A 26,533-nucleotide genomic window follows, 5' to 3' on the forward strand; every position below is an offset into this window, starting at 1 on the left:
AGGATTATCCGACACTATGTTTACATTTAAAAACCTAATTGTAACGTTAATGTAACGACACGTTCCAATTTTCGAAATGGAACTGGAACGCGTTCCTTTCGCAATAAAGGAACTTGTAACGGGAACTCGTTTCAAAATTCGCAAGGAACGAGGAACGAGCTTTCGTTCCTATTTTGGAGGAACGTGTACAACACTGCCTACGGGTAAGTTGAACTTACGACTTTTGGATCAAATGGGATAAGGGCATCGATGTCTGAACCTTTTGAGGGCCGTTTATTATACGGTGCGTGCGCCTGCTATATGGCTGGTGCGTATTTTTTAACACGTAATAATGCGGGCAAGACACACAACGCTCCATCGTGTAAGCAGACGCATTAGCTCTGTTCAAATAAAGTGTGCCAAGGTGTAACATACCAGCTATTAATTGTTACAGATAGAAACTATCCTAGAGCTTAACCGGAATTCGTGTTACAAAAAGAGAATGTGGCAGCGCATCTGGTCGCTTCGCTGAAAATGTCGTCGAAATACGATAGTCTTCTTCCCCCTTCCCCTCCTGCCCCGTAACTGCCTCTGCCCGTTCTCCCGCCCACCTCTCCTGCACTTACCCTCCTGCCTCGGCTCTCTATCCTATGATAGACACAATGCGGGTTTGCTGAAATCAATTGAATTTTATGGCGTTCGCCATGCGGTCGCGCCAATTTTTTGGACCATTTTATTGATGTTACGAGCCATGAGCCCGAATCTCCAGCGGGAGCCTTTTTTTTATATTTTTGAATAAAATATTGCTTTTAACTCGCTTTTTCTTCTTTGTTATCGCAAAAATAAAGCCAGCTTTTTTTAGTGAAAAGAACACTGCTAGCACCAGTTATGTATTCATGCCTTTCTTCAAAAATGCCTAATGTCCTCTTTTGGCTGAACAAGGTTAACACTGCACTGGTTACACTCGGCCCCCGGATTTAGAAGTTCGGAAATTGTTTTGCCTCTATAGTCGCCTCGTTGAAGAATTATTTTAACTTGTGGCAGGGCGGCCGAATTGAAGCACAGAGAGAATGAAAAACAAACCGAAATTTTTGCTTTTAATTTGTCCAAGAAAGACTATTGTCTTTAAAACCTCTCGGCGGAACGGGCCACGTCGGTACCCGAATCGTCAGACCCATTGAAGTCTATTGACGTCACCAATGGAATCCACCGAATAGTGATGCATACTGCTCGAACGCGGAGAAATAACAGCCGCTAACTTCAATTAAGGTCCTCCCATGAAGCTGTTTCATTTTTTTTATTTATTGGTTGCTGCTACAAGCGGTTGGTGTGACATCGTCAGCCGTCAGAGCAGACAGGGACTCTAACTCCGTGACAACAATGGACAAGAAATAGCACTTCGCTTTCTAATGCCCATGCTCCAACAAGTCTGAAGCTCACTCCTTGCTGAGGCAGTGTCTTCGAAAGGGAACACATGACCGCCCGGCTTCAGGACCGTCGAGTGCGAATTGTAAATTACCAACACTCCGACTGTACAGCATGGACGCCCCACTTTTGCCGCTACCCGCGCCGTTAACCCGTCGAAAGTTCTCAGTCTTATAAACAGAACCTGCTGTATAGAAGTACGGGGCAGTGGTGACCCCTCTGTATTTTTCGTGCAGCAATACTGCGATGTTTATACTCGGCTGTTTTCTTGAACTCAGCACGAGTTTTCCGTTGGTTGGTTTATCGAAGTTATTTACTTCAGACATACTGCACTAAAGCACAATTACGGAGAACAAGGAGGCGTACAAACTGCTCCGGGTACACCACATCGACTTACCGGGCTCGTTGAGTTTGCCGATAGACGTGGGGACGGAAAAGAGCGAAAGAAAAAAAAAGGCCGTGCATCTTCTCCTTTCTTCGCAAATGTCGACAAAAGACGATCGTCTTTGTCGGCATTTGCCAAGTAAATGCCTCCCTTCGATTTCCCGTTCACCTCTCATGTTGTCCCTCTTGCGTCGCGCTCCTCCCAAGGTAAACAAGCTAAAGGTTTGCTCAAGCCAATTTAGGTTTACCGCGTTCCACTGCTCCAGGCCGGGTGCCTCGATGCGAGCGCTGCCGTACGCAGAGACGTGCGTGAATCGAGGCGCCCTACTTCAACGTTTATAGAACCACATTGCCCTAGTCCACGTGCGTTCCAAGCAGAACGTGGAACTTATCTTGTGGAAGCTTCCGTAACTGTTGCAGCTTGAATTCTTAAAATGCCGCCAGAAGCTGCAGTGGCGCGGACGACAGCAGGTGACAGTGATGTTTTCTGTACAGTATACAGTATATATATATATATATATATATATATATATATATATATTCTGGCATTTGAAAACAAAGGCAAGGGAAATGGAATACCATTTCGCGTGGGTTAAGGACGGAAAATTCTTTGTTCGGTGCAGTCAACATGACAGAATACTAAGGATTAATGCAGCCAGTGACCTCGACCGAATAAGGTAGCCCCAGGACTTCACTAATTTTCTTACGCCATAAAGGCACATGCCTACACGTGATAAAACATGTAGTTATCGCGATGCTGCTTCATTTAGACAACGCAGGGCCTTATCTTTAAAGGAGCCATGAAGAGAAAACACAAGTTTGGTTCATTCGAGACATTGCCTCGTTAGAACCATAACGACACCACCTATAACGCAAACTTCGCTCAAATAAGCTACATAATTAGGAAAAAAGGAAATGACCATGCGACCCACCAGCTCATTTTCCGCAACACAGCCTATGATGTCACTCGAGAATGCTCTGCGATTGGCGGAGGCCGGCAAAAGCAAACGCATGTTAGGCAGGGCTTACAGTTTGCATAGCGAGCTCAATGCCCGTGAAACATACTGCACATTCTTTTTGTGACAAAGAACGGTGGAGTAAACGGTTGAAGTTCCGAACGAACACGCAAGCGTGTATGCCAATGCGTACGAAACTACCGCCAGCCGAACTCGACATCTCGCCGTCGCCACCGTCGCGTAGACAAATTTTCGGGTTCAAGGCTCTTCGGGGCCAACGAACCGTCCCAGCACGCACAGCCGCGACCTTGCTTGGTATCGTAATCCCTTCACAGGAGGTTGGCCGTCATATCGCCAACCAGCAAAGGTAAAAATAGAAACAAGGGGAGTAAGGAACACAGAGCAGCAACGAGATAGTGCCACTCGTCGCACAGGTTTCGGTATGGAGGTCGTGTTGGCTTGCTGCTGTCGTTACGAGCTCGTTTACAGTTTACAACCACTGAAAACTTCAGTTTGTTCGAGTACTTTACAATGAAATTTCGTTGCTGTGTTTTGAAATGTCCATATAGTACGGGGTACGGGCAAATCGTCGAGGGAGTGCGACATCCCCGCCGGTGAGATCTCCTTTCATGTGCTGCCCAACGACGAACCTCGGCGAAGCAAGTGGCTACGTTTTGTGAACTTTGCAAACGGAGGAGAAAGAGAGCTAAAGGAAATACGAGTGTGCTCGTTTCATTTCCGAGGAAGTGATTACGGCAGGGACCCGGACATGCTGGCGCTCGTCACCGACTTCGTCAAATCGCCTTTCAAAGCGCTCTGACCTTGGGGAAAAAAATTGCCGTACACACCGCGCATTGACACTCGAATCTTTCTGGTCGGAGCAGAGAGCTCGAGCGAACGGCTTTCCATACACGACACCGGCCAACTGGCATAAGCGATACTGCTACTGAAATTGAAAATACGGCACATGCGTACCAGTCTGTATTCGTCCGTCGCGACGGGGCTGACGAGGCAGCGGTGCCGACGGCTGGGCGTTCGTCTGTTGTGGCTATCGCGGAATGGTCGCTTTCCCGTCCACAGCGTATCCCACAACTCTTGCCGCTCGTGCACTTAGAAAGAAGCATTGAGCGTTCAAGTGGTGTGAGGTTGTTAAATGCAAGGCCGAGCTCCTTGGCGAGAGTTTTGTTCTCCGGATCAGGCGATTCCATGACTAGGGCTGCGGGTGCACTAGGTTTTACTAGCATTTTTAAAATGGCCGCCGTTTCGGTCGACTCCCGCGTGTGGGTGTTATATGGAGTCGACATACTAAGTATCTGTTTCATGGACCGGCTCGTATGACGCCATTGTTCACGTGACAAAATATGCAATTTTAGCGGGAGATTTGAAATTTTGGCTTAAATTGCCTTATTTCTCAGTGAATAAAGCATCATTTGCTTCCGGGAAAGCGCTTGGGGTACTATGAAACACCTAATCTTTCGAATAAAACAAACTTTTGTTTTCTCTTCATGGCTCCTTTAAGCCTTATTCTTAAGCAATTTTCTTTACTTCATCTCAACGCGCGAAGTTTAGGGAACAAGCATGATTCGGTCAACTTTTTTTAGATGCCTTAGGTCATCCATTCGACGTTTTAACATTCACTGAAACCTGATTTTCTAATGAATGCCCCGTTGTAAATTTTTCAGGGTACAACTGCATCTCAGTTTCGCGAACTAGCAAAAGAGGAGGGGGTGTTGCTATATATGCAAAAAACACCTTCAATTCTTGAGAGTATTCTAGAGTATTGTGCGTGCGTTGGTCTACCTACCATCGTTATCGGTGATTTCAATATTAATTTGCTCTTGGTGGATTCCTCTGTTCAAAAGCTACTTGATGTACTTCTTTCTTTTGGCTGTCGAAGTAATATTGTCATACCGACAAGTGTAAGAAGTACGTCCGAAACGTTACTAGTCGTATGTTTTACGAATATTAAAATTGACCAATCCGATGGCGGAGTGTTAATATCAGATATAAGTGATCACATGCCGTTATTTCTCTTTTTTTTCAGCCTACATAACCCAGCAACACAAACATACAGACCACGCACCTATTCCGTGCAGAATATTATCTGCAGAAAAGATCGATTTTTTTGAGCATTTACTTGAGGAAGCCATCTGGGACCCTGTAATGCAGACAAATGATCCCACTCTCTCCTATGACATTTTTTTAAAACTATTTAAGGAACTGTATGATAGTGCATTTCCTCTAGAACAGCTAAAAAGGCACAAAAAACTAGAAAACCGTGTATTGATGCCTCTTTACCCAAGAGAATAAAAGGACGGGACAAACTATTCGCATTATTTATTCGAACCAAAAACATCGATCAGTTAGCTGAGTACAAAAAATCAGAAATGAGTTGACATACGATATTAAACACGCACGTAACTTGTATTATGGGAATAGGTTTGTCAGTGTCTTTAATGATTCTAGAAAAGTATGGAATTCCGCAAATGCACTACGGAACAAGAACGAGAGAGAAACAATATCAGAAATAGTAATCGAGGGCATACCATATTCGGGCACTTTCCTAGCAAACAAATTCAATAATTATTTTCTAAAGGCAGGTTTTTGCGCCTCTTCATCGACTAATAGTGTTAGGTGTACATCCTACATTAATTGTTCGGACTCATCAATTTTTATGTCTCCTACTACAGCGCAACAGATGTACGGCCTGTTAAATAAACTAAAGAATAGTAGTGCTTGCGGTGTGGACGAAATAAAGTCAGCACCTCTTAAAGCAGTCGCTCATGTTGTCTGTTTACCTCTATCGCACATTTTCAATGTTATTCTAAGCTCAGGAACATTCCCCAACCAACTTAAAATCGCAAGGGTAGCTGTCATTTTTAAAGGAGGAGATGAAAATGATCTTGGTAATTACCGGCCAATCTCTGTTTTAACTATCTTTTGTAAGGTTATTGAAGAAACAATAAACTCGCGACTTACTAATTTCTTCGAGCAGAAGAACATTATAGTACAAAATAAATATGGCTTTCAAAAGGAAAAAATCTACTGAAATGCTGTTACTGAATATTAAAGATAAAATAATTGACAACATAGAAAATAAACTATTTACTGTTGGGTTATTTCTTGACCTCAAAAAGGCCTTGGACTCTGTGCAGCATGACATTTTATCGATAAAACTCTCCAGATACGGTGTAAGAGGAATTGCCTTAGACATCGTGAAAAGTTACCTAGAAAACCGTATGCAATACACTAAAATTGGCAATGTGACATCTCACTTCGGCGAAATCACATGTGGAGTTTCGCAAGGGTCGATTCTAGGCCCTCTACTCTTCATTATATACATTAATGACATAGTAAACATACCTCTAACACCACACATTATTTTGTATGCTGACGACACCAATGTATTTTTCTCTGGACCAGATATTGACGTCCTTAAGTCGCAAGCCAATCAGTAGCTAGAAAATCTATCTAGTTGGCTATGCGCAAACACATTAAACTTAAACCCCCAAAAAACTAAGTATATGGTATTTTGGCCCCGTAATAAAACGTATAGCAGCGAAAAGATTATTAGCTTTGAGGGACAACATATTGATCGCGTTACATCACACAAATTTCTCGGTGTCTTCTTTCATGAATATTTAGACTGGTCCCTTCACATCAACCACTTACGAAACAGCATTGCCCGAGCAGTTGGCATGCTCTGTACGTTGCATCACTTATTAGAGAGTTTTAGCATAGCGGCTCCCGTACGCTACGCTAACGTTAGCGGGTAGCGGGACCGGACTGCGCATGCGCGCGCGGGGAGTGCGAGGAGGTTGCCCCTCAGCGGAGGGAAAGAGCGGGCATGGCCAAGGCGGGCCGCGCGGAACTAATCCACCCCACCGTGAAGAATTTGCTCTCCCCAGTCGCGCCCCGCTACCCGCCGCCGTAGCGTTAGCGGACGGAGCACGCTATGCTAAAACTCTCTATTACCAGAGTCACGTTTTGCTTGGGTTCGTGACAACCCGTGAGGGGACACTGGGACTCCTTGCAGGACGGAAGGCTGTTTCGCTGTTTATTCACCGCACGCTGGCTTACTCTACGACACACCGCAAAGGTTGCACACTTCACTTGCAAACGCTTTCGGCCACATGCCGGGTTTTCTGTCTCAAAAACACCGGACCACCTCACTCGTCGGCGTCCGGCTCTGAACTCCTCGCTCCAACGCCCCCAGCCCGTCGCGTCTTCCCCACCCCCTTAGAACAAAACAAACACAACAAGCCCATGAGCGGTGGCAACCCCGAGCGAGACTGTTTCTAAGAATTTCGGTGCCTCGACCTTCCCCCGCGGGCCAAGGCCGGCCCGGAAGCCTCTGAGTTATTGCACTCCCCGTCTCCCGGGGCCACTCCTACGCCGCCCCCCCCTGTCGCCATGGCGTCCTGGCAGGCGAAACCTCGACAACCAGTATGGTTAAAAAGCAAATTTACAACGCAACAATACACTCGCATCTTCACTACTGCCTTCTTATGGGGGGGGCAACGACAAAAACAAACCTCAGCTATCTCTATTTGTTACAAAAAAGAGCTCTCCGTTTAATTGAACTGCTGCCCTTTCGTTCACATACAGCACAACTTTTCCAAAAACATGAACTGTTAACAATTCACTATATCCGACTTAAAAAATTAGCTACGGTCGCGTACCACGCCGTTATATGTAACCCTAATGAATTTTCAAGGAAATTTGCCGAGAAAGACAACAGCCACAATTTACGGCATATCACGTACAAGAAAGAAAAGCTTCGCACCAACTACGGTGCGCAAAAGTTGACATACCTAATTCCAGATATATCCTAAATGAACACCCTACTGTAATCGCATTAAATCAGGAAAGCCCCTCGATTCATGTATTTAAAAAAAAGATTCATGCCTACCTTTTACAAATCCAAAACTAAATTCCCACTCTTAATTCCTCCTCCCATCCCATGCAACTCAAGCGTACTGTACTTGTTCCTTTTTACTTATACGATAACTGTCTATGAGATATTCATTCAAGTTTTTACATACCAATCTTCAATGTTCTTATGTTCAGTGCCGAATGGCATAACATTTGTATTTCTCAATTGCGATGTATCTTTTCTGTTTCTTCTTCTTTTTTTTCTTCCTTACCCAATGAATGTTCATGTATGACTGGCGATTTAGGCGTGTGTAATCGGGTGAATCGGCGCTTTGTCAGCCCTTCTGTGCCTTTACGCCGGTCCCCCCAGGCAACTTGTATCTTTCTTGTTGTCTGAAATAAATTTCTATTCTATTCTATATCCTATATAAAGCGTGCCAGCCAGGCGTGGGGTTGCCCTCACGAAAGCAAGTCTCTTTGCTGAAACGTTGGCAACAATCGTGGTCCCTACCTTGTTCGAAGTTGTCTTGTCTTTTTTTCGCTACCATCTTCGAGTTTATTTGCTCTCTACATACACACACACACATATATATATATATATATATATATATATATATATATATATATATATATATATATATATATATATATATATATATATATATATATATACGTATATATATATATATATATATATATATATATATATGAGCATGCACACACTTAGGTGGGGAGATGAGATCGGATGATAGACTATTTACAGTGTTTTCTTATCGAGACCAGTGTCCCAAAGCAATGTTAACAACGCTTTCGTGGCGCGACATGCTATTCCAGAGAATTCCCACGGGCCAAGAAGTTCACGAAGCACAATCGGACGCACAGGGGGAGAGAAACGCTCACTGATTTTGTCCAACATAGGACCTTATACCACCGCAAGACTCGTGTGCAGCCTGGTTCTAGCTGCGCTTTTGTCCAGGCCCATTTAAACAGGCAAGGGCTCTATCAGTATTCCTGGGTATAAAATACAATTATGTGTTAACTTTACAACGATTTGGCTATTGCAGCGATAAACCGGCGTTGTGAGGTGAATCTATCGTGATATTTCGTTCATTATGTTTCTCTGGATGTTCTTTTGGTGTGGAGAAACGGAAATTCGCAGCTGCCAGTCGAAATGTTATGACGCAAGTGTAGCCGTGGTGTTTCTGGTATTCGTTCCGCCACGATGGCGGCCAAGCTAAAAACATTGCAACAACAGCTGCTCCACGAGGGTCAACAGCTGGCAGCGTTATGCGGTTGTTTTTCCTGTACAGTTCGCGGCAGTGAAGCAGAGTATAATAGTACGGAAGGACTGATCCGACCTATATGTGGCGCGGCGTTTGTTCAACGGTCCAGGTAGCACACGCAGCTAAGAATAGTTCAACGCATAAACCAGCTCCGCAGGTCTGAAGATACTGCGGTTCTCTGGGATTTTGAATGTCCACCGCGCGCATTGCTCAATGATGAAAATCAAGAATGTGAGTTTCAAGAACCTTCAGAGTTTCTTTTCTTACCCACCGGAATTTAGATAGTCTATCAAATTGCCCAACCTCGTAATTAGATTCTCACATGACTGCCTAATTTTAGAGCTAAACCCCTTGTACCTAATAGTGTCAATTCGTTTGACAAGGCGTCAGTTGCACGGCTGGGACACCTAGTTCTGTGGGGCATATAAAAACTTCCCCTATGCCGTAGTCCAAGACATGCACCTGACGATTCAGACGATTGTTCGAGCGCACAATACGTTACTTTCGGGCGTTGCTAAATGCTGAACGTTTATAAATAACATGATCGACACAATGTAAGCTACGTTGTCGTCGTCTTCTCATGATTAATTTCAAACTGCAAAAAATGGCATGAATCCCCTCATTATGACGGTGCCATGGTTCAGTCGCATTTTTCATGTGGTACTCAGCTAGAATGAGTCTGTCTGTCTGTCTGTCTGTCTGTCTGTCTGTCTGTCTGTCTGTCTGTCTGTCTGCCTGTCCGTCCGTCCGTCCGTCCATCCGTCCGTCCATCCGTCTGTCTGTCTGTCTGTCTGTCTGTCTGTCTGTCTGTCTGTCTGTCTGTCTGTCTGTCTGTCTGTCTGTACGTCTGTCTGTCTGTCTGTCTGTCTGTCCATCCACCAGCAGTTCGTCCGTCAAGTAAATCCAGTGTTAGCGGTGTAGTCTGCCTGCCTGTTTTCTCACCCTCTCGGGCTGGAAATTTCTGTCTGCAGGCTAAGCGGAGTGGAGTGCGTGGGGAAATCCTATTTAATATGACGTTCTTCCTCGGTAAGTAAAGGAGCCCGAATTTCCGAAATAGTTGCTTTTATAAGCTCAGTGTGTTATTACGTACCCAGTTTTTGAAAAAGGATGTTACTTTTCCCGCCTATTACGGTAGCAGATATTTAAGTAGCGTATTGAAAGATAATGTACTTTTCTGTTATATAAATTTCTCGCATGTGAGCAGTAACAAAATTGGCGGCGTATCTGCTCCTTTCGTCGCAAATGTCGACAAAAGACGATAGTCTCTGTCGACGTTTGTCAAGTAAATGCCTCTCTTCACTTCCCCGCTCACCTCTCTTGTTGGCCCTCTTGCGCCGCGCTCCTCCCAAGGTAAACATGCTAAAGGTTTGCTCAAGCCAATTTAAATTTACCGCGTTCCACTGCTCCAGGCCGGGTGCCTCGATGCCAGCGCTGCCGTACGGTGGAGACGCGCATGAATCGAGGCACCCTACTTCAACGTTTATAGAACCGCGTTGCCCTAGTCCACGTGGGTTCCAAGCAGAACGGGGAACCTATCTAGTGGAACGTTTTGTAACTGTTGACTCTTGAATTCTTAAAATGCCGCCAAAAGCTATAGTATAGTGGCGCGGGCGACAGCAGGCGACTGCGGAGTGATTTTTTTTTTCTGCAGTGGATAAAGTATTTCTTTTCGCAAAAATCGAGCATCAATGATTTTTTTTATAAAGGAACACTGTAAATATTCCTTGTGTATTAACTTTATCTCTTATATTTGGGTAATCTTGTTATTGTTCAAGAATGTTGACAAGTATGAACGTATAAACCGGACTTAGTCGTTTAGATTTTGGTGTGAATATATAAGACTATTGCGTAAACATAGTTTCACTTTGGCCGGTTGGCTGAATCGAGTCACAGACAGACAGACAGACAGACAGACCAAAATTTCTGGGTTTAAGTAGCCCAAGAAACGCTATCGTCTTTAAAAAAGCTAGAACAATGTTAAGCATATTTTTAATGATATACACAGTTTCACATTGCGTGTACAGTACGGAATCCTGCAGCTTTTAAAGACGATAGTCTTCCGTGGGCTACTTAAACCTAGAATTTTTGGTCTGTCTGTATGCCTGTCTGTGACTCGACTCAGCCACCCGGCCAAAGTGAAACTAAATCTGCGCAATAGTCTTTTATACTGACAGCGAAATCTGAACGTCCAAATCCGGTTATAATGTTCATACTTGTCAACATTGCTGAACAAGAACAAGTCATTACGCCATTATCAGACGGAAAATCAATCAACGAGTGATATTCACAGTGTTTCTTTATAAAAAAATTCATGGATGCTTGATTTTTGCGAAATGAAACACTACATCAAGTGTAGAAAAAAAGATTTAACTCCGTCGCCTGCTGTCGCCGCGCCACTATAGCTTCTGGCGGCATTATAAGAAATCAAGCGGCAACAGTTCCGAAAGGTTTCACTAGATAGGTTTCACTGTCTCCTTGGAACGCACGTGGAGTAGGACAACGTGGTTCTATAAGCGTTGAAGTTTGGCGCTCCAAATCACGCGCGTCTCCGGCGTACGGAGACATGCTGGCATCGAGGCACCCGTCTGGAGCAGTGGAAAGCGGTAAATCTAAATTAACTTGAGCAAACCTTTGGCTTGCTTACCTTGGTAAGAGCGGGACAGAAGCGGAGCAGCAGGAGAGGTGAGCGGGAAAGCGAAGGGAGGAATTTAGTTGGGAAATGTCGACAAAGACTATCGTCTTTTGACGGCATTTGCAATGAAAGGAACAGATACACGGCCAATTTTTTTTTTTTCGCAAGCAACGTGCCTGGCGCAGAAATGTATTTTCTCCCATACAACAACTGTCACCCCATTTTACGCGAAAGCTGTCACTCGAAAACATAGCGATGCCATTCTTAAAAGCATGACTATATCAAAGTGTGAGCGCGTATGCTTGAGGAGATATTTCTGACGACTTCATAAACGATCCTTTGGCGTTGCAGCCTTTACCCTTCAGATGGCAGCTGCCCCAGCCCTTCGTCAGTACATAAACACCGTAAGTTCACCCAGCGTTTGTGCCAAACCGGTTTTTGCACCTTTCGTCAGAATTTTCTTTTTTTTCGTGTTGTATGTTCACGAATCTTGCAAATAATAGCAAAGTGTTATGTCGATTTCGGAAAAAAAAACTAAATGTTTGAGCCCCATATTCGTTGCCTAAATTAATTCCGTTGCTGTATTCTGACCATTACTCGAATGATTATGAACATGTTGTTGTCTGCAGTTTTGTTTCTGAATGGATAACGCAAACTTCCATGAGTGTGGGGGATAGGTAAACCAAAGTCCTCGTTGTTACGCAACAACACGGCTCACGGCTCCGTTTGGACGCCCTCGTGATCATCGCAGATGTTTACAAACCTGGTTTCCCGCTCTCAGGTTCCACACAAAGAAAGAGGGGCTTTCAAGTAAACCCCACGTACAGCCCGAAAATTTGAGTAGCACGCGCAACCGAATGTGCTTCACTTAGTCCAAGTGAAATGTTTTAACGTGCTAGGAGTATACTAGTGTTATTTCACCAATAACCGGAGTCGCTGTTAGTGGTTGGAAGACGTGGGAAAAGTGGACAGAAGGACAGAGTGATAGGAGGAAAGAAAAGGTGGAGAGAAGAGAAGGTGGAGAATAAAAGGAAGTGGGAGGAGAATAGAGGTCGGCCGACGGGAACTTACATCTGTCCCATAACGGGAATAGCCCCGCTATAGCGCACCATGACGCTTCAGTCGGAATGGTACGTCTGTAAATGCCTTATTGGGTTAACAATAGATGGCGCACACTGGCAAACATTTTTGCAGCCGGTCCGCAGAGAGAGAGAGCCACAGGGCAACAGAGAGCCACAGGAACCCATGCGGTGCTGTGGCGCTGTCACTGGTAAGAATGTAACTGTCTAATGCGTGGAAAATGTGAACGCTGCTAATGGAGCCACGCAGGGACGTGGCTTTCAGTTGTTCACAGGATTGATACGTGCTTGGGATGAAATTGAAGGAGAAATCGCGAACGCAAAATGTGAGTTCCACTCATTCAGCGACGGCGTGGCAAATCCTTAAGGGATTCTAAATGGGGTGTTAATTACTTGCACGCTGAAGTGTGAACGGATACTGTGGCAACAAAGTGATGAGGAAGAGGGATGAGCATAAAAAAAGCAAAAAGAAGGGAATCACCGTGGAGAGAAGGCACATGCCCCCATATTCGAAATGTTTCGGCTGGTGATTCAAGTCGAAAGAGATGCTTATGTATTAAATTGCTATAAAATTAAATGGTATTATTAGGGCCAAGAAATAAAAAACGCCAGTATGATTCATTCGAAAGATTGCCTCGTAGAATAAAACTGACACCACTTTTAACGAAACCTTCACTGAAATAAGCTATATAATTAGAAAAAAGAGAATGACCATGCGGCCCACTAGCTCATTTCCCGCACTAGAACATACGACGAATTCTGGGCCGCTATGCGACTGGCTGAAACCGGCAAAAGGAAATGCAAGTTAGGCAGCGCTTATAAGCTTGCAGAAAGAGGTATCTGCGGTTAAATTTAATGTATATTATTTTTATAGCAGTAACAATGGTGAGGTACACAACGGAAGTTACGAACGAGCACGTAAACGTACAAGTAACAGTGCGTACTGCGCGCACTATGCTTATTATAGCTGCACAGCAGTCGGGCGCATTGAGGTTTTTTCAAACGACGCTGACCAGTTAGCATAAACGACTCTGTCTTACGTGGCCGAGTTTGTCGAGCATGCCCAATGTTTCACGAAACGATTACTATCAGCATTAACAAAAATAAGCCAGGTGCAAATCTGGCCAAAAACAAAGCGAGTGCGGACAGCAGGCCTGGGCGATATCGCGGCGCCATCTAGAGGAAAACGGTAAACGAAGCAACGAAAAACGCTTCATCCTCCACTACAGCCCTAGTTACCATACTTAACCATGGCCAGGCTGCGCTATTTCGTTTCGTGTATTTTGCCATAGAGCCGTTGCCGGCCGGGCCTCTGACGTCTAGGACGTCGACGCCGCACTGCTGACACATCCGCTATACGCCGTGTAGTAGCAGTTGCAGCAACAGAGCTGTCCCAAATATAGTTTGTAATTTACCTGTGAAACTTTTAAACTTCTCCACAGCGACGTGCGCGCCTTCGAGATAATTTTGTTGGGTGCCGAAAAATTTCGCAATCCACGCCGGTAGCAAATGTGCAGTCATGATCTAGCAATCCGAAATGGCGTGTGCCGTGCACCATCCGTGGTACCGTGAAGTGTGCCAGCTGTGCAACCACATAACCACTCGCTAGATTAAGTGGGTGGTGTTGACTTTGAAAAAAGTGGACTTGGTGCTTCAGAAGGCGTTGTTACCATTGTTGAAGGTGAAGGACAGTGCAAGATCCCCAGGCAAACTTTCCAAGCTCGCGCCTGTACACGTCGTTGTCAGGGCATTTTCTACGGGACGTGAAGTTTTCCAATTTCGGAAGCAGAGCAGTTTGAGCTTCTAGTTCCACCGTGAAGCGTTGCCAGAAAATTTAGCCCACCTTAGCGCACGTGAGCGTGCACGTCGTGAGGAGCACCCGGCGTCATCCAGGATTGCGCGTGGACTTGCGCCACGTGAGGCACTCGCAAAAAATACAAACAAAAAACACCGAGCGCGCGGGGGGTGTGAGCCTCGTGAGGAGCGCCCGGCGTCAGCCAGCTCATCCTTCGAGAACACTTTGCCCAGTGTTCGTGGCGCAATTTCTCGCGTGCTGTTCCCCTGGCCAGTTCACGTTCATTCGAGCCTGAAGTGGGGAGCACAGCAAAGCTCGCGCTACAGACGCCGAGCTCGCGAAGCCGTTTGCCGTGGGTTCTAGAGCGTGCTAACGCGGTATACCGTGGGAGAGGTGTGAAAGCCTGCGGACAAAATGATCCGGGCCTGGCAGTCATGGAAAACTTTCAGCAGCACGTTCGCAAATAGACGTGAGGTGCAGCAGCCGGGTCTCCGACGAATGGAGAGGGGCCGCCAGCTCTGCTTTATCTCCAGCCTTGCTCTACTACTGCAAGCGGCGCCGTTTTTTTTTTTATTTAAGCATGACGATGTGCTCGACACATGTTTGAACATATTGCCGAGAGTTTGATCCCGGAACTGTGCTAAGGGTCACTCTCCTTCAAGGTGTGTGCGATGGACCTGACAATGAATGCGGAGCTGGAAGAAGAGAAGGCAGAGGACCTGTGTGGACGTTCCGCATTTTGGGTTGTGTCGGCTTGTCCCTTTACTGTACGCATTTCTCCATTTCTGCACTTATAGTACTATTTTCCTTTCCAACTTCTGCACTGATAGTACTATTTTTCTTTGTCGTATTCGTGTAATTTTGTGGTGGAGGTGCGGGGTACACCCCCTGCAGTTGTACCCACACCAATCTGCCAACCGGTGTACAAGTTAGCTGGAGACGACACCTGTGCATGCACAAATAAAGTCGCCGCCTTCAGGCTCCACAGCCGGAATTCTGTCCTCCGGTAACACCACCCCGTACGATGACAACCACAACGGCGTGCCAAACCACCCCGTCCCTTAGAGCCTCATCGTCTCTTGTTGTTAACACGCTGGGGATCTCGCACGGTTTTAGAACAGCTAACAATACTAACAACGCCTTATGAAGCGCACGGCGCTATTTTGTCACAGTCGCAACCACCCACCCAACCCACGGAGGGATTATATGGTAGCACAGCTAGCCCACTACGCCCGACTGCAAGGCACACGAAATAGAACAGTTTTAGAACAACCCGCCCATCGGATCGGTTAGGCTACAGCGTGATTGCGCAATAGGTGACGGCGTGGATTCGCAAATTTTGCAACGGCTAACAAAATTATCCCGAAATCGCGTACGTCTCTGTGGAGTAATTTAAAAGTTGCACAAGTAATTACAAAGATTATTTGGGATGGTCCACGTTGCTGCCGCTGCCACTGCAAAGCGTGTAGCGGGTGGGACCGTAGCGCGGCGTTGACGGCATAGGTGTTAGAGGCCCCGCAGACCACGCCCCTACTGCAAAGTAAACGAAGCGTATAATCCAGCCGCGACTTGAAATTTGTTTTAAATACTTGCCCTGGATGCGTCGTCGCTGACGTCTGGAGGCACACGATCTAGTGGGAGAACTGCGATTTTGGCCTAAATTGGGAAATTTCCCAGTTAAAAAATCCTGCACCCCTCTGTCTAACGACGGCGGTGGTTGAACGCGAAGCTTTCTAGGGAGATTACTTTGATGTTATCTGAATTTGAACTTTGACTCACAGAGGGTTCGGACTTTTAGTCGTTAAGCTTTGACTTTGACTCGCACGTTGTCTGGACTTTTGATCGCCGCGGCTTTGAACTTGGCCGTTGTTGCGACTGGCCATCCGAGTGATGTTACCGGTGTAGCGAAGTTGCCTTGATCAGTCCGCTATCGACGTGGCGCAGAGCACAGCGATCAAGTTCTCGGGCCGACGTAAAGTTGAAGCAACATTTATATACACCATGTGCAAGGCTAACAAAGGCGTTACATGGCTCGCACAAACGCGACAGCACCTCTCCACTCGGTGCCTCCGAAAAGTGCCTCCGATAAGTGCCGCGCTCGCTGTGCCTTCGGGAGGGTTTTTATTTCCCCGGGAGCCCGTTGTCGCCGCGAGCGGTTTGAATCGCTCCAATCAGGACTCTCGCTGGCCGAAGTTTGAAATCCGACGAATGGAGGCGAAGCGGTTGCGTCAGCCGAGCCGCCACGACGGAGAAAGGGAAGGCGACGCCGTCGCCGCATCAGCGGAGCTGTCTCCGGGCACTGTGGCATGTCGGTTGCCGGCCGTTCGCCCGATGCATAATTCGGCCGAGCCACCACGACGGGAAAAGGAGAGGTGACTCTGCGGCGATGCAAGTTTGTGCCAGTCGGCCGCAGGTGGTTTAGTCTGGTTTGGTCGAGGCGTGAATCGGCCCCGCTGTCGCCGCGTCGCCCCGTGCAACGTATGTGGCACGGGCGCTCTGGCACAGCACGGTCACCATTAAATTTGTTGTTGTTGTTGGTCCAGCAAAAAATGGCTCGTACCCACTCAGGGGGATTGGCCAGGAAATGGGCGCTAACTGAGAGAAGAGAAAAAACTAATTTGGATTAAAAGAAGAAAAGTGAATAATTACAGAAAAAGGTGAGTATGAGCGGGAGTAAAAAGATAATAAGTAAACTGCCAGAAAATAAGGTGCGGTAGCAGATAGAGCTCACCAACTACAAAATCAGCACAAATGAATAAGGAAAGGATTGGCCGAAGGACATTCGTGGAAATTATGTAAGAAAATTAAAGAAAGAAGATTCGGCAACGAAGGGGAGGCAGAGAGCGGGAAGGCAAAGGATACAGGCGCAGACATGTTTTTAAGAGCAGCCCGCCATCTTGAATTAGCTGCTAGCACGGTAGACGGCGTGATTCAAAGATGAATGAGTATTAAATTTGGCACAGAGAAAGCTGTGCGTTCAACCATCGTCGTCGTTAGATGGAGGGGTGCACTATTTTTCTAATTTTGCATGCCCTTGCTCCCCTCTATAACTCCAAACTTCTTCGGCCGTGTCGGACGGCGTAATCGGATAAACGTCGGTTTCATAACGCAAAGAACCCAGGTTTAATTGGGGCCACGGGAAGCGTTTTTTTCTTTCACTTCACCCACGATCACCATCATCGCCAGAGAAAGCAGGCTCTTCTGCAGTGCGTTTTAAATACGACATGTGCCATCAGTGAGACATAGAAAGCTTCGCTTTAATAAAGCATCGTTTTCTGCTGGACATGCGCTGAGGGCACTATAAAACATTAATTCTTTCGAATAAAACAGTCTCGTATTTTGTCTTTGGGGCCGTTTTAAAGTGCGTGGTAATTATGAAGAGGTGCGGGAAATTGAAGAGATGGATATGATTGAAGGGCTGAGGGAAGACTTTAAAATACAGTTTTTGTATGCATGTGGCCTGTGGAAGTTTGTGCTAAGGATTCACAGTGCGTTCAATCTGGTAAACTAGTCTAGTTCCGTTCTTGACAATTAAATTGTAGAGCTTGTAAAGATTAAACTTGAGGAATGAAATGTTGGGTGAGGTCAGAAAGTTAAACTTGACCCTTAGAAACGCATCACTGTGAATGTACCCTACAAGAATTCATTTATGAAATAAGGAGGTGGGGGGCAAAGTCCAAAATCAGATTTGAATTACCCTGTGAGGGCGCAAAACTTCATCTGGGCGTTCAGGGAGATAATTTCAACCTGTAAAGTGAGAAAGCGGGACTGCGGTAGGAAATTTGTGCTGAATTATCCCGTGTTTTAGCTTCATTTTAATGCACTCGAGTGACCAATCCGTGCCGCCAGAAATCAAATTCGGCTGATGAGAAAGTTTGTTCTGCGCCGCGGCATCACGTAATACAAGCATGACGTTCCGCATCCTGCAGTGCCACTGAATTTCGAGCGAGTTCTCAGTCCGGCAACGCGTGCACTTCAGGGGGTATTCGCACGGAGACGAATAACCACCCCCTCCCTCACTCCGCCGTATATCATGGGGTTTCACTTCATGCCTTTGCGCGTAAACGTGAGGGGGAGGCAGCATAAGCACGGATTGCTGCCTTTGAGCGTGAAGGTCACGATGTTGACGAGTTTTACTGCATTTACCGCTGACGGTTATTCTTCAGCTGCTTGCTCTTATCTAAATTTTTCTTTCTTCAAGCTTTTTGGGGTGTAAAACGCCGTGAGGCGCGACGTAGTGGAGGGCTCCGGAATAATTTCGACCGCCTGGGGATATTTAACGTTCAGCGAAATCTCCACACACGGGCGTTTTCACTTTTCGCCTCCATCAAAAAAGCGGCCACCGCGGCAGACGTCGAACCTGCGTCCTTGGGCTCAGCAGCACAACGTTTTAGCCACTGAGCCCACGTGGTGGGTTCACTCTTTTCCGAGTTGTAGCTTATACCGAACACAGTGGACAAGGCGTGTTCAAATACAAACCGACCCTGCCTGAAACTTGGCGGTACTGCCAAAGCGTCAAGTTATCGGGCTGCCAATCACCGGCACCGGGAAACGGTTTAAAATACGCCTAAAGCAATCCAAAAGAGCTACCCGCCCGCATGAAGTTAAAAATCAGAAGCGCGATGTTCATGTTAACCAATCCTGCGAGGCTAAGGCCGTGGGATCGCCCCGTAATTAGCAATACTTGACAACCCCGGCAGCTGTAGTCAGAACAGCCGCAATTGTGGTTTTCGTAATCGCCACTACCAGCTGTTTTTTTATGGCGTGTAAAATGTAATTACCCACAATTAGCTCTTAAGTACACTGTTGGGCCCATATTTCTTGGAAAGAGTAGAAAAAATCATCGCATAGTGACGGGCTTCCTGAAACGCGTCGATGGTAGAGGTAGAGCTGTGACGAGCTGCGAGCAGTGATAAGCGACGAGCTGTGAGACGTGTGCCAATTCGTCAGAACGAGAAATTGTGTTCACATGGTCTTACGTTTGGTTCTTTTGTGTCAGGGTCAAAAACGTCACATATAGTAATAATTTAAATACCAGAAGCATCACAATTTGGTCGTCTCAAGTTTAAGCCTAAGCTGCAGAACTTACCCTACAGTCTCGGCTGTTGTTATAGAAAAGTGATACATACCCACAGAGTTCTGCATATATCGTAGGGGTGTGTTGGACAAGGGTTCGTAAGCAGGAATATATATGATGCTTTCTCACGATAATACGTGCTGGCGCAGCCAACCACGTCATTCATTATTCCCTCTCCTCTCATTATCATTAGGGATGATTTTTTTGCTCTGTCAATTATTCCCTCCATGTCGTAAAACACACACACACATACACACACACGCACACACACACACACACACACACACACACACACACACACGCACACGCACGCACGCACGCACACGCACACGCACGCACGAACACAAGCACACACACACACACACGCAAGCACGCGCCCAAAAACACACACACACACACGCACGCACACGCGCACACGCACGCACGCACGCACGCACGCACGCACACACACACACACACACACACACACACACACACACACACACACACACACACACACACACACACCGCTTTCTTGACTGTCAACCCTTATTTCTGTCTTAATTCAACGAGCCCCTCACTTCCCATTCTTATTCGCTACATTTCTGGCAGTCTTGGTGCCATAAGGAGCTTAAGAGGGTTCAACGCTGGTCGACCACTCTCGACACGTCGTAGACACTTGAGTCACGGCCCGGGGGTTAAAAAGAAGGTTCCCTTCACCCCGACTAGTCCGAGTGGCGCTGGCTACCACCCCCAAGCGCAGGAAAACAAAATACCGTAACATAAATACCCGAGTAAGTGGAGGTGAAACGGCCCCTCCGGTAGTGTAGTGGTCATCGCACCAGACGCGTATTCTGGAGGTCGTGGGTTCGGATCCCACCCGGCGGACATTCCACTTTCTGTCTGTATTTCCGAATTCTTCAACTATTTTAATGTCCTAACACATTCTCCCCTTTGCTTTCCGAGGCTTGCTTGGCTGCCAAGATATATATATATATATATATATATATATATATATATATATATATATATATATATATATATATATATATATATATATATATATATATATATATATATATATATATATATATATATATATATATATATAGAAATAAATGCCAGCAGTCTACAACGCCAAAGAGGGCATAGGGGAATGGTTAGACTATTTTCTAGCGTTAGTGACGTTACATTATTATTTTTTATTAATTACGTGAGAAAGAAAGAAAGAAAAACACGTGGCCAGAGTGGGGATCGAACCCACGCCTTTCGATTAGACCTCGAATGCCTTACCAATTCGGCTATCTGGGCGACTGTGTACTCGTTCACTTTCTGGGGTATTTTTATTTACTACAACTGTATCTGACCCTTGAGGGTGATAGGCAGCGCCACTCAGACTACACGGGGAGAAGGGGACCTCCTTTTCAACCCCCGGGGCGTGACGCGAACGTCTACAGCCTGTCATAAGCGGGTAACTGGCGGGTAATATATATATATATATATATATATATATATATATATATATATATATATATATATATATATATATATATATATATATATATATATATATATATATATATATATATATATATATATATATATATATATATATATATATATATATATATTTTTTTTTTTTGTTTATATATCGCCCACTGCCAAGCAATGATGGAGGTGAAAAGCGAAAAAGCCCGTGTGTTCGAGATTTCGACGCACGTGAAAGATCCCCAGGTGGTCAAAATTAATCCGGAGCCCTCCACTACTGTGCGCCTCATCGCCTGTGCAGCGTCGGCGCGTTAAACCTCGTTATCCCTCCGAAGCAATGGAAAGGCACTGAAGAACAGAAGTGGTTCAGCGCTTAGGAGGGGACGGATGACAAAAGGGGATAATAGAGGACCAGACGTCCCTTCCCCACCTTCATTCATCTTTATGACTTCCCTGCTCCCTACATTAACCACGCTGTATTCCAATGCAAATCGCACGGGATTAAATCTGAACTTTATTAAAGAATTTGACAGGAGAAAATGAAGTTTGGGGGCGACCGAAGGAAGGGCTGTCACACGTATTGACCAATTTTGATTCGCACTGCCTTTATATACGTTTGGCGCCATTGACATCTTCGTTGCTGCACTGCATGGCTTCTGCGAGTTGTTTTATAAAACAGCACTGAAAAGCATGGTCCAAATGCAAAGAAAGACACAACGGGAGCGCTGACTCTCAGTAAAGGCATTCAGTGCGACAAAGAAGGAACATGCATGAGAAAGGAGGACAGGAAAGGGGGAAGAAGACTGGGCAAGTGGACAACGGGGTAGAAAGCGACATGCAGAAAAAATAAGTTTTTTTTTTTTCAGAGATAAAGCGAACAGTAGTTTATACTAGCTGAACGAAGTGTCAGAAAGCGGACCACTAAACTTAAACTCAGCCATTCAAGACCCTACTTCGGCGCCAAAGTCGGCTGCAGATTGTTTGGTAACGCAAGACGCGATTTTTTCTCAGATGACCAAGGCTCTACAGTATCTCCCGTTCGTCTCTCGATTAGCTTCTGACAAGGCAGTTTTCGAGAGGTGGACAGCCGCATGCCTTACACTGAATGACCAGGGGCGGTATTCTCGTAACTGTCCCTTTTGAAAACGTCCCTTTTGCGTCTTTTTCATCGTGACGTACTTCCGGTTAAGCAGTAAGCCTTGGCAGTAGGTTTGCCACGCTTGCATTACGTCACTTCCGGTTGTTTGCTTTTAGCCAATCAGGGCTCGCCAAAAGGGGCACTTTTGAAAGGGACGCAAAAGGGACATAACTCGAGAATACCGCCCCAGGTCTCTGACTGTGAACAACCGCGATGAATTTATGTCCATTAAGGTAATTGTTCCCGAAACGACAGTTGGCCTGATATTAGTGTCGCCACACGCTTTTTTTTTTCAACAAATGGGTTAAGACGACACAGGTAACGATGAACGCGAGAAGGTATGAACCGTTTGCCGTATGAGAAAAGAGCGCGTCTTGCGCCGCCAGGGAGCCGCGGCGCCAAAGGCAGCCCAGAGGCGGCTTTTTGCCGCAATAACGAAAGTTCTTGAGTGGTCAAATTTGTTCCTAATGCGTTTGCCTTTTCACGCTTCTATCGCCCGGCATTTTTGCGCTTCCGTGACTTAGCTTGCACACTGTTCCTTTTTATCCCTGGTAAAGAATCCTCTATTTTTCTGCTCATGCACACTGACTCCTTTGCGGATTTGCATATTGCGATCTTTCTTAGCCTCTCGACCCCATCTTCTTCATCTTTTCCCCCTCTCCAACGTGGCCTTTTCGTGCATATTACGTCGTCGCTATATAAATGCCTTCGTTAGGGGTCGGCACTGGTACGTGTTCTGCCTTTCCTTGCTTTTTGTTCCTTCTTCATGGCGTTGCTCTATTGCTTAAATTCTTGACCCGTTCAAAGATGGTTCAAGAAAGCCGACAAAAGAAAACTAAGCACCTAGCATATCTGCTTTTCATTCTCAAGTGTGAAATGCTCTTTTGAAAATAAGCCCGGATGTTATGGTGGCACCGCTTCAACTTCGCGTAAGTTATAATGGGTAAAAACTCAAAGAGGGGCCGGTTCTAAGGGTCTGTAGAAATATTACATCATAAGATCTTGATAACTGGTACAGCACAACGAATGAGTTGGATATGTTTTAAGCACAAAATGAGTATTTTCCTCCTTCCATGAAAATGAACCTTTTCTCTAGGTTATATCTTGATTGTTATTCCATGTGGTTATGCAGGCACTTAGTGCAGCAGCTGCAATGAATTAAGTCCCCCCGATAGCAGCGACTTGTTCACTATGAATCGCATGTGACAAAAATGATCATGAAAGGACAGTTCTGTGTTATGTTATCTGCTATGTTTCAAACAGTCCTGTTTAGCTTAAAGTGTGCGGGTTCGAATTGCAACGACAACCCCTGATTATTGATGGCTTTTCAAAATGCATTTCAAAGAACCAAACTCCTCGTACAGGCTACATACGCAACCAGCACTTCCAGGTGCTTCCTAGACGCTCCTCATTTTACGCGTTTAAATTTACGGACTCTTTTATTGAGGCGAAAGCCATATGCGCATAATTGGGAAGTGGCTTTAAATGACGCCGGTGGTGTCGACATGAATAGTACAAAAAACGACGCTACCCAACGAAGGCCTAAGATAACCAGCGCATGCCAGCCAGATACAAAAGAATAATAGGGATTACCAAAGTTAAAGACTCTTTGATGATTGATAGTAATCTCTATTATGGTTAGAATAATGTAAAGGGGTATTTACGTAGATTAACATTGATTAAGGTGCGTTAATGTAGGTATTCAGGTTTATTAACGATTGAGATACATTAGGGCAGGAATTGAGATGTATTAACATTAATTAATGTAAATAAAGGGGAATTAGGGTATATAAAAATAGGTTAAATCGGAAAAGGGTGGATTAAGATAGACTGAGGACGGTGAAAAACGTGGCTGCTGTGTCAACGGGTGTGCGGTAGTAAAAAGCTACCCGTCACAATGGTAAGCCACGCTTTCGCATTCAAAGCACGCAAGTAGGATAGAGAAATCTTGCCGATGACGGCTCACGGAGGCGTCCGAACAAATAAGTCCATCGGTGTTACGTAACCCCCGAGTGCGTCTTTCAATGAATTTATCTAGTCCTTTATTTAAATGGTTGCTCATTTACATACACTTTTCCCCTAACTGATTCTTTGAGCCCTAGGCCTGATTCAGACTGTTGCCGCCACTGTCGTAATATCTTTAAAAAATGACCTCATTTCACGTCTCAGCCTAACTAACACCGTGGCACGCCGTTTATTTACATCCATAGCTCACGATATGGCTGTTTTGTCAGTAGTCTGAACATAGTCTTACAAACATTCATAGGTATACACAAGCTGATTTAATGGGAGCATGCAACGCTTCCGATAAACGCTTTCACCCTTTCCTTCACGACTGGAAGCCTTGCGAAAGCTATGGTTATTGCCAGCACGGAGCGGTACTGCGTGATTTGCTCGTCGTAGCAGATACGCCTTCCACCCGCCGCGGTGTCTCAGTGGCTAAGGCGTTGCGCTGCTGAGCACGAGGTCGCGGGTTCGATTCCCGGCCGCGGGTTCGATTCCAGGCGAAAAGTAAAAACGCCAGTGTGTACGAGATTTCGGCGCACGATAAAGACCCCAGGTGGTCAAAATTAATCCGGAGCCCTCCACTACGGCGCGCCTCATCGCCTGCGTTGCGTCGGCGCGTTAAATCCTACAATCAATCAATCAGATACGCCTTCCGTCCCTGCTTTGCTTTGCTGGCTTTCTTTTTAAAGTGGCTATCGAATGTGTCCATTGCTGAAACTAAAGGAAAGTCAGCCAATAGCCGTTACACCCCTGTAGGGACGTATTCCAGCGGTCGAAGAACGACTTTGCTACCCCCTAATGTAAGTACTGGATGTGTAGGTTGAATACGTTCTGCAACCACCTAAGATTTCGAAATAAGTTCATGAAAGTGTTGCAGGGTCTCTTTATATGCCAAGTCAATATAGATGCGTGTGTTGAATTTCGCTTTCCTGTCATGCTGTGTGCAGATGCCACTGACCAAAGAAGTGGACCGGGCCAGCGCTCCTCAGCCGTCGATGGTCGTCAGTCAGCCTCGCTATTTTTACTGCGTGCTTTACCCTTGGTCACTGGTGATTAACCCGGTCTACTGCATGCGACAGTATCGAAACTACGGAATATATCTCCGCGCCCGAAACCCATCCACAGTAAAGCCTGACGATGGTCTCGGTTACGATCCGGGGCTCATCGATCCGAGAGCCGCGGATCATTCTGTCAGCCTGTCTGCCATTCCTACAAGCAAGCAAAACTATTCGGCAGTGTCTTTGTAACTACTCCACCGAACTGGAAGCAGAATAGGCTAGAGCTTTTATATTACATCAAGGCTTAGCGATCCCGCGGTGGAGAGGCGTGGAGACAGTGCAGCAAGAATTGGCTGTGGCACGTGTTGGCCCCCTCATATATCTACGGCATGGTCCGGGAGTTTTGCGCGCCATTCAGTACATATCACACATACTCGACATTGAATTATGTTTATATTAATGTTCTTCTAATATGTAACATGTCTGATGCCTAACCCAGTTGTGAAGCGTCCTCGCTTTATTGAACACTGGTCCCTTTTGAATGTCCAAAGCTGGAATTTAAATAATAATTTCACACTAATTTTGTGAATTTCAGCGGGCCATGGTGACTTGTCCCTTAATTTTGTCCTTTTCTGCTTATTGCTTCTATGATTTGCGCCTTTTCTCTTGTTTTAGCTAATAGAAATTAGTTTGGATCGTATCATTCTTCTCAGGCAATTTATTCGGAATTTTATGCAAGCTGTTCTATCTATGACTGCAAATATTTTTGATAGTTGGGAACAGGGTATATATTATTGATTCCGCGCCACCATATCTTAAGATAGATGTACGCTAAAGGATATACTAAGCAATAATTGGTGGACACCGAGCTGAAAAAAATTCGAAAACACACTTCCATATTTGAAATTTTGCGGCAAGTGCCAGTACTTCCTTATTGAAGCGAATAAACCTATGCATTGAAGGCAGGCCACTTCGCAAAAAGTTTCTTTTGAAATCCCCCCATGCTTCGCGAATAACCAGCGTAAGCGAGTGGTTATTTTTCGGTTTCATGAAATAATAAAATTTTGCTTTCGGCATGCGTTTCTTTCTCATTCTCATTTTTTTTGTTCTGCAAAATAATCTGATCTCGCTCCGTGAGCACGGTGTCGTTAATTTTCCTACCTTTGTGAACACTGTTCTTCTACTTGTTCTTGTTGTTGTTGAATGGACCCCACAGGTCGTATAAAAAAAGTGTTTAAACTGAAAGATCGTACCTCTCGGAGGTCTTCTGAATTTTGTTCGACAAGAAACCGTGCGTTGTTCGTTCAGAAATAAATTTACAAATTGTCCCTTTTATGTCCCGTTTTTTCCTCCGATTTTTTTTGGGGGGGTGGGGCGTGAATGAGTACATCAGAAAGGGCGGTGCTTATCTTACGTGGGGCCGAGAAAGCACCGAACA

The 26,533-nt window shown here is 45.6% G+C and overlaps 2 protein-coding genes across 2 annotated transcripts in view; one reads left to right on the plus strand and one right to left on the minus strand.

Moving 5' to 3' along the window:
* The window catches only part of LOC144149195 (uncharacterized), an 85,956-nt gene that overhangs the window by 46,426 nt on the left and 12,997 nt on the right, over window positions 1-26,533 (minus strand). The window lies entirely within an intron of this gene.
* Window positions 8,930-26,423, plus strand: LOC144149184 (uncharacterized). Its single transcript, XM_077680715.1, has 4 exons — window positions 8,930-9,133; window positions 9,874-9,928; window positions 11,886-11,938; window positions 25,045-26,423. Exons 1-4 carry the CDS (start codon window positions 9,116-9,118, stop codon window positions 25,342-25,344), a joined length of 426 nt encoding a protein of 141 aa, XP_077536841.1. The 5' UTR covers window positions 8,930-9,115; the 3' UTR covers window positions 25,345-26,423.

This window comes from Haemaphysalis longicornis, unplaced genomic scaffold, assembly GCF_048455015.1.
Source record: "Haemaphysalis longicornis isolate Haplotype H1 unplaced genomic scaffold, Haemaphysalis longicornis Haplotype H1 scaffold_1, whole genome shotgun sequence".
In the NCBI taxonomy this organism is placed as follows: Eukaryota; Metazoa; Arthropoda; class Arachnida; order Ixodida; family Ixodidae; genus Haemaphysalis; species Haemaphysalis longicornis.